Raw genomic sequence first — 8286 nt, 5'->3', positions numbered from 1 at the left:
TAGATTCAGAATGGTTTCAGAAAGATATGATACAACAATTTAGAATAAAACAAAGGCAGAAGAGCATCATATTTTGGTTTGCTTGAAATATATATAAGGTGCAACAACTTTTTCTCTTGAGGATGCTTGTGGGACAAATGTTAGTGTAGATGGTGTTTGCTGGCAGATTAAGGTACACACCATAGCAATATGATTTTCTAAAATAAAAAAGAATGAGAGAAGTGAAATGAAAATGATAAATGGGGGAGGGTACTACATGTTGGTCTGCAATATTTGTGCTCACAAATGTTGTTACCTGAAAATACCAACACCCCTCTCCAGTGGATTCAGGGCATGAGAAAAGCACTATTTTAGAAATCAAGACATTACTCAGAGAAATGACAAGGTGAGTGTCTAAAAGACTATAGAACTTTGCAGGATTTCTGCTACTCTCAGTGCCTAACCGCTTAAAAATTAAGCATGTCTACAAAAAGGTGGGTTGTTTTTTTTTTTCTAAAGTACCTGAAAACAGTCGTATCCAGTAGGTCGCCCTCCACCCCGACCCCTGCCTAAGGGAAAAGCCACTGAGGTTTAGGAAAAGCAGATCAAGTAAGATATATTAATCACATAGAAAAAAGTCATCTTTTGTTTTGCTTCTTTTTAAGAAAGGTCCCATGAATATACAGCACTCTGTTAAGGAACTCTAGTGAAATGTAATCAGAGGACTGGAGGAGAGGGCACTGGCAAAAATAGACCTATTCTAACATGTTCTAGAGAATAACAAGTTAGTGCCATTATCAAGGTGCATGTTCTGCACCAAACAACTTTTGTTGTTGATTTTATTTTTTTTTTTGGATTTTAGCTAATTATAATTTTTAAATCACTGCTAGCAAGTGGTCCAGAAACTCCAACAGCCACCAACACTGGGACCCAGCAATTTTCAAACATTCACTTTGTGTTTCGAAATTTAGAAAATATTAATACAACAGCATCGTAGTAAAAATATCATGCTAAAATCTGGGGTTGCTCACCTGATTTATTTCTGTGTGAATGGGGCTAAGCTTCTGCCTCTGATTAACCTTGCTTACTAATTCCTTCTTCCTCCATGCCCACAAGGAATATGCATTTTTGAGGACACCGTTCCAATGCCCTGATGCCCTCTTTACCTGCTTTGAAAAAAAAAAAGCCCAAATCTCTCTGTTCTTTTTCAATTCTGTTAGTATGTTGTACATATTTTCCAGCACCGAAACTGAAGTAACATCTACAACCGTGAAAAGCTAAACCTAGTCAGTACTAATAGAGTCATTTTTTGGTATGGCTATTAGGTCAAATTACGATGAGAAAAAAATCATCATTACAATTCAGTCAAGTATAAATAAGATAGCTAGATAAAACCTTGTAAACTGTCACCATTTAGAGATCTAATTCAAAACTTTCAAACTTGAACTAACACTATCAAAATTCCGCCAGTTTGAAAACCAGTAAAAATTATTGCTGGAATCCAATACTTAAAAGTTGGTAGTTTGTGCTGTGATGCAAGAGTGGGGAAATACTTTGTGCTATGGAACAAATACCCTGTAAAATCTGTAGCCGAAGACTAATTTTGATTTATCACTTTGCATCTGTTGCTAAGAAACAAGATACTGTGAACGTCAGGTGATGGAGTCAATATGTTGAATGTTCTAAGCCAGTTAATCCAGTTGCACTGGCATATGTATGGTTGGTTTTATGTTCAAAAGCAACAAAACATGAAAAGGAAACAGGAAACTTGCAGGTGGATCTATAACTGCGAGTCCCACTCTGGTCAGGCACACCTCCCTCATCAATACGTCCGTAACCACAAAAACTCAAAATGGCTCTAAAAACCTGCAGTGCCAATTAGGCTGTGCATAGCAATTGCTACCCGTCCAGTCTGTCTGGGATGGATGTAAAAGGGCTGTAGCTCAAAGACCACACAAAGTGAGTGTGTCTTCAATGTGTTCTGAATAGTGAAGTAATCCTAAGGTCACTTCTGAATACTATTTTTCTTTTTTTGTCTGTATGAACGATCCATTGGTCACTCAGACCCTTGTGTAAAAATAAAAGAATCCTCAAGGCATGAAAACATCAGTAATCTGTAATCTGCTGGACTCTTCCCCTGTCTGGGAAAATATTCGCCACAACTGGACCCAAGCAAATTCTTCTTGGTCACTCAAGGCTAAGAAAAAAATTCTGCTTGTAAGAACTGTAATTTTTCTTCTTCTCTCTCTTTCTCTTTTTGCCAGCAAACTACCACTCTGGTGGCAAATATAAAAGTGCAGAATATATGGACCACAAGGCCGAGCATACACCGCTAACAGCGGTACATCTGCCTGCCCGTGCTGTTTGGGAGTCTCTGGAAGAGGCTTTTTAATATTATTCTACAATGTAAATGTAGGTATAGCCTATTATATAAACCATCTTAGAACATAAACCTCCATGTACAAAAAAGACTAAGAATATCTAATAATAACTAGTGCAGTGTGTCAGTTTTTGTTTTTTTGCTTTTGGTTTTTGCTTTGAAAGAATAACTAGGTAATATATGAAACTAGTTTCACACTCTCTGGTTGGTAAAAGAGATGCTGGATGAGCTACAGTAAAGGCAGCCTTTTACCAAGTTACCACCTATTACCATCAAAAGCCTTCCATAGAAAGCAAAGCTCTAGGATCATCCCATTTCTGCTCATTATCAGACAGACAACATCACCCTCAAAGACTCTGGGTTCTGAAAGAACAAACTGGCCCAGGGTGCCAACTTCTGCTTCAAGTGAATCTGGGCCGTGTAGGGCAACAAGCACTTGTTTGCTGTCTCTATTTGCCACCACATGGACTCACTAGCATCTCTCAATAAAGACAAGGCTAGGGTAGTAAGTAAAGCACAATGTTTTACAATTAAAGGGCGCTTCACTGGTCAGCGCAAGAAATAAGTACAGGAGTCGGGGGCATTTCTTTTGGCTGTCCATCATGGGGGAGCGGAGTTGATCTCTGACTTCTATGCATGTTCCATGGCAGCCACTTCAGCCGGCACAGCGAGGCTGAAGAACGCAGACACGGCGGGCATCTCTGGGGTGCTGCTCCGCGTCTCCGTGGCCTCTCGGTTGTGTGAGCATTCGTCATTGCAGCCTGTCTCGGTCACCTTAACAAGACTCCTCTGCAGGTGTTCCTTTGGTTTGTCATCCAAAGTACCTCCTGCTGGTGATACCCGGCCATCTGCTGTCCTGACAAGGTGTGTGATCTTGGTTTTCCTTGCTTTTCTCTTTTGACTGCCCACCAAGGGTTCTTGCGCCCTTGTTGGCTCTGGAGTGTTGGGAATGGATGGGGCATTTGTAACCTTATAAGCAGGCTCTGTGGTGTTTCTGTCTTCTGAAAATATGGCTTCTGTAGGGTGAATGGCAGCCAAGAAGAGTTGCTTGTTTGACCATTTATCCCCACTTCCTTTTTCCGGAACATTAGGCTTCTCCTTTTTGTGCTTGTATTTGCTGACAATTTTGTGGAATAAGTTCTTTTTCTGAGACTGGCAAGGACCTTTGCTGGTTTGGGTCGGTTCTGAGGACATATGTCCGGTCTTCTTCTTTTTTCTTGGGACAGGTACACATTTCTGGTCAAATGTAACAGGACTATACTGAGGGAGGCTGTTGAATTTCTTTTCAAATTCTTCATCCAGCTTTGCTGAGCCAAGGAGAGAGTCTTCCTTTGGCTTTGTCTTCTTGAACTTCTTGCTTCCACTGGTCCCACTCTGGTGAAATGTCCAGCTTTCTTCATGCCAACACTCTTCATGATCAGAGGACTTTCCTTTTCCTGACCTTCGTTTCCCTCTGCCAACATTAGCTCGCAGAGAGGTGAGCATACCCTCAGACACCAGGGTTTTATAAAGAGCACCTTTGCAAGACCTCTCAGATTTCCGGGAGCCACAAGTCTCTATTTTTCTGTGACACTCACTGTCCTCAGGCTTGGCCTGTCCCGATAGACTGGGTGGTAATGCATCCTCCGTAGGGGTCAAAGGTTCTGCTTTTATACCCTCTGGGACCTCACCAGAAATGTTCTTGCTGGCAGAAATACTGATAAAATCTTGAGGTCTTGACTCTTGGGTGGTGTCTGAGGATCTCTCCTTTGACATTTTCTTCTCTCTTGATTTCACTTTCTTCTTTGGTGGCTTGGCATCCAAAATGCTTCCCTTGCCACTCGAGGATGTATGCACCTGCTTGCGAGGGGTATCTCCAAGCTTCTCGATGCCCCAGTCTCCCTTTGCAACAGCTTCAATGGTGTACATGACACTCTCGATATCAGATTCCGAGGACTGCCTCTTTTTGCAAGTCTTCTTGGGTGTGGATTTATCATTTCCCTGTCGATCCATTTTGGTTTTCTTCTTTTCCTTTTTTAGCTTTTCTGGTTTGCTTAACGCTGTGGGAATCTCGATGATCCTAATGCCATGAGGATGGCACATGTGATCCTTCCTACTGGGAACATCGCTTATTATTATCTTGCTACTGCCAGAGTAAGAAAAATCAGGGAAGTGACTACATTTTTGATCTTCCTCTAATTCTTCCTTTTTAATTGCTTTAGGAGCTTCCATTTTTATACCCATTATATCATCCATTCGCAGCTCCTCAAAATTTCTTAATTCCTTAGAATCTCTTACATTTTCCTTAGCTGATTTTTCAAATTCTGCTTCTTTCTGGAACCTGGCTTCATCTATTTTCTCCATTTTCATTTCTCTTTCTTCCTTGCCCTTCTCCAGTTCTTGAACTCTTCCGCCATCTGATTCTTTGGCTTTTATTAGCTTTGATTCTTCCATTTTCACCCCCTCTGATGCCAGGCACATCTCTGCCAGTTGAAAGAGTGCAGACTCTCCACAGCGTTTTACAGGTTCAGCACCGCCCAACTGTGAAGTCTTCGAACAGATCTCTGCAAACTGAAACAAGGCTGATGCTTGACATTGTTTTGACGGAACATCAGGGTGGGAGGTACCTGAAGATATCTCGGCAAACTGAAATAATGGTGACTCCTGACGCAATTCAGAGGATTCTGAAACATCAGGCCTGCAAGTGCCAGAGGATATCTCTGGTGTACCAAGAACATGTTCTCCAGCTAAAAGCAGCATGCTCAGGCCTCCCATTTGAGTAGGATCAGCCATCCCAAAGTTAAGCTGAGGCATTTCTTCAGGCTTTGTTTTCTTGGGGCTTGGCAAGGCTCTTGAAGAGTCAGATGGGAAGGCCCATAGTTTCTCCCGTGGATTGACAGTGGATGTTGGGGATTTCACAGGCTTGTTTGTGGTAGCACACCATTTGTAGCCAGGATTTGCTTTCATAAATGCATGTTTATACTCCTTGGCCATGTCTGTGTATTTCTGCTTTTCCTTTGGATCGAGAACAGCCCACCAATCAGCTAGTATCTTGGTAGCACCTCGGTTATCAAGCCTGTTCCTGTGTTCCTGACGTACAAGAGAGCGATGACGTTTGCAAAATAAGAGAAATGCATTCATTGGTCTCCGGGCTCGCTGTTCTGGTGATTCATCATCTTCAGTTTCACCATCTTGCTCTAGACCCGCGGCCCCAAGAAGTTGAACCTTATCAATATCCTCCTCTTCGTCTTCCTCTTCTTCCTCTTCTGAAAAGTCAAGAAGTTTCTTTGCTAGCAATGGATGCCACTGAAGGCACTTTCGTTTTGGTCGTTTTCCAGCTCCTTCTCCTTCTGCGGAATAATCTTTATTTCTATGACTGCCTTTCATTACTCTGACCGGTCAAGTCAAGACTTTCCATCGTGAGTTCAATGGAACATCGGAACTTCCAGCTTCTGTGATGCAGCAGAATTCCAGGAAGGCAAACGGAAAGTACACAGGGAGGAAGATGAACTGCGGCAAAGCCTGTGTCCTATGATACTGACCGCGCGGGTTCGCCGGGCGCGAGGGCGTGTGTGTGGCTCGCCCTCAGCGGCCAGTCAGGGCTTCTCTATGGGAAAGTGGAGAGAGAGGAGCTCGCGGAGCCGCTCGGCCTCCCTTCACTGTACACTCCAAGATTCTGCTGTTTAAAGAGTGACTCTCATAACCACTAAGGACCTACTCTATAGCACAGGGAACTATACTCAATATTTTGTAATAACCTATAATGGAAAAGAATCTGAAGAAGAATATATATATATGAATCACTGTGCTGTACACCTAAAACTAACACAACATTGTAAATCAACTATACTTCAACTTAAAATGATGAATTAATTAATCTAATTAAATACAATTTCTTCCCTAAAAAAATAAGAATGACTCTCAACTCTTCTAAACATATAAAATATTTTCTTAAACCTTAATCCACCCACTCCTGACACGTTAGGACCTGAGGCAAGACTGCGCTGTGCTGGAGGCTGAGGCCCTGCCCTCCAGCTCTGGGTCTGCCCCGTGTCCTGTAGGGCCTTGCTTACGGGACGGAACGTGGACGCCCAGCCACGTAGCCAAGCTCCCACCTCCCCTGCTGCACACAGATGAGCTTGGCCCCCTGGGTCCTGCAAGCGTCACATCTGTGGCTGGGCTCGTCTTCTAGACCATGGTCGTCACCTGGAAGCTTCTTAGAAATGCAGAATCTCAGGTCCCACCCAGACCTACTGAGCAGTAGTCTACTTTTTCATAAAATCTCTAGGTGACTTATGTGCAAGTTAGAGCTTGAGAGCCTTTGCTCTCACGTGGGAGGCTGAGGTCAGAGGCACCCATCTCTTAAGTTTAAGAGACTCCCTGTTAAAATGCTTTGTTCGTCTTCTGACCTCTGAAGGACTTGAGAAGATTCTGACCAATGATCAGTTCTGTTCAATTCCTTGTTGGACTTAAGGTACATTCCAAACCATAGCTGATTTTTCCGCTTATACATTTCATTTTTTTCGGTCAGGTAATTTTCCTTAAGCTGTATTCTTAGTTAGAATGCACCCCACCCACCCTACTCTGTCAATATCACCTGCATCAGGGTGGCCACCTCTTCCGTGAAGCCCACCGCAATACCCCCAAGGAAGAGCTTCCGTTCTGACCCCATCCTCCTTAGTTGAAAACTCTGGTAGCCCATTCACTGGGTCTGCTCTGGTTATACAACTGAATCCTCCATGAGACAATCAGCTCCCTGACATAGGAGCTGAGTCCCATTCAGATTTAGATTCTCCATTGCCCATAGCTGAGTCTATCAGATTTTAAATACGCATGTGAAATTAAATATGCCTCTCTTAAGTTTATTTTTGTGGCTCCTGCAATTCTCTGCTTGTGCCAGAAAGGAGATGAAAATAGCCCTGCAATTTTAATGAAGGTGGGTTTTACTCCTGGGTCTTACCACATTTAGGAAAGTGTATACATTTTGTACTTTCATGCAAAATTGTGCTTGGCACCGACCTGGTGGTCACGAAGGGAAGCAAGGGTGTTCTTCGATGAGAATTCTTGGGCAGCTGGGTCTAGTTCTGTTAGTGAACAGTATTCAAATGGAGGAATTGCTTTAGCTTGGAAAGTAGACCTCAGATATAGGAGGAATAGAGCAGAAGAAAAAGGAACTTATGAAAAACGGAATACAGAAGTGTAAAGGAAAGGTCAATGTCTATAACTGGCCCAGTCTTAGGCTGTCTGTGTCCATGCATCATAACTCAGGAGTCATGGGAGTGCAGAGAGGGGGCAGGAACCTGCAACGGGGAGTCTGTGCTCTAGTTTTGGCTCTTCTGCTAATTAACTGAGCACCTGAGAAACTCACTAAACATTTGTGGGTCTCTGTTGTCACATCTGAAACATGAATAGTTGGTCAATGCTTCTTAACCAGAGAAGAAAGCTAGAAAAATGGGGGGGGGGGGTAGGGGATCTTGTTTAAAGACACGTGGCCAGGTGGGACACCCAGAAATGCGTATTTGCTGGGTTTGTGATGGGCCCCAAGTATGAGGTGCCTTTCTGATATTCAGTTCTGGTTAAGCATCAGTAAATCAGATGCTCTCTTAACATTCCTTCTAGCTCAAATATTCCCCAATTTCATGACTACCAGCCCCGTAGTGAATGCATGGTTAGGAGTCTACGGGTCTGGCAGACACTGCTGGTTCTACCCCTCTTCCTTTAGGAACAAAACCCAAAGTTTTTGCTCCGCACACGCCTCCCAGAATAACTATGACATTTCCCAGCTTTCCTTTCGGGATGTCCGTGGACTAAATTCTGGCCAAAGGGAAGTGGTGAGTGTAGGTTCTGGGAGCGCTCTTAAAAGACAGAGGTGTGCCCTCTTGCTTCTTCTTGCTGACAGGCATGCATAGATGATAGTGGAAGATGGGCCAGCTGGGTCAGTGCCGGAC

The 8286-nt window shown here is 43.4% G+C and overlaps 1 protein-coding gene across 2 annotated transcripts; it reads right to left on the bottom strand.

Annotated features, from left to right (window-relative positions):
- Positions 1–2989: 2989 nt before the first annotated feature.
- LOC132486559 (HMG box transcription factor BBX-like) lies at positions 2990–5725 on the bottom strand. 2 transcript variants are annotated; one of them, XM_060093933.1, is made up of 2 exons: positions 3523–5725; positions 2990–3432 (listed from the first exon to the last, which is right to left on the bottom strand). In XM_060093933.1, exons 1-2 carry the CDS (start codon positions 5723–5725, stop codon positions 2990–2992), a joined length of 2646 nt encoding a protein of 881 aa, XP_059949916.1. The 2 variants fall into 2 exon arrangements, with proteins under 2 accessions (XP_059949916.1, XP_059949907.1); XM_060093924.1 differs by having other exon boundaries at positions 2990–5725.
- Between the last annotated feature and the right edge of the window lie 2561 nt (positions 5726–8286).

The sequence above is a fragment of the Mesoplodon densirostris genome, chromosome 1 (genome assembly GCF_025265405.1).
Source record: "Mesoplodon densirostris isolate mMesDen1 chromosome 1, mMesDen1 primary haplotype, whole genome shotgun sequence".
Taxonomy (NCBI): Eukaryota; Metazoa; Chordata; class Mammalia; order Artiodactyla; family Ziphiidae; genus Mesoplodon; species Mesoplodon densirostris.
This window is presented reverse-complemented; position numbering and strand designations above follow the sequence as displayed.

Bases quoted from the DNA above. Each gene is read 5' to 3' on its own strand.
- LOC132486559 (XM_060093924.1), bottom strand. From the start codon at position 5,725: ATGAAAGGCAGTCATAGAAATAAAGATTATTCCGCAGAAGGAGAAGGA.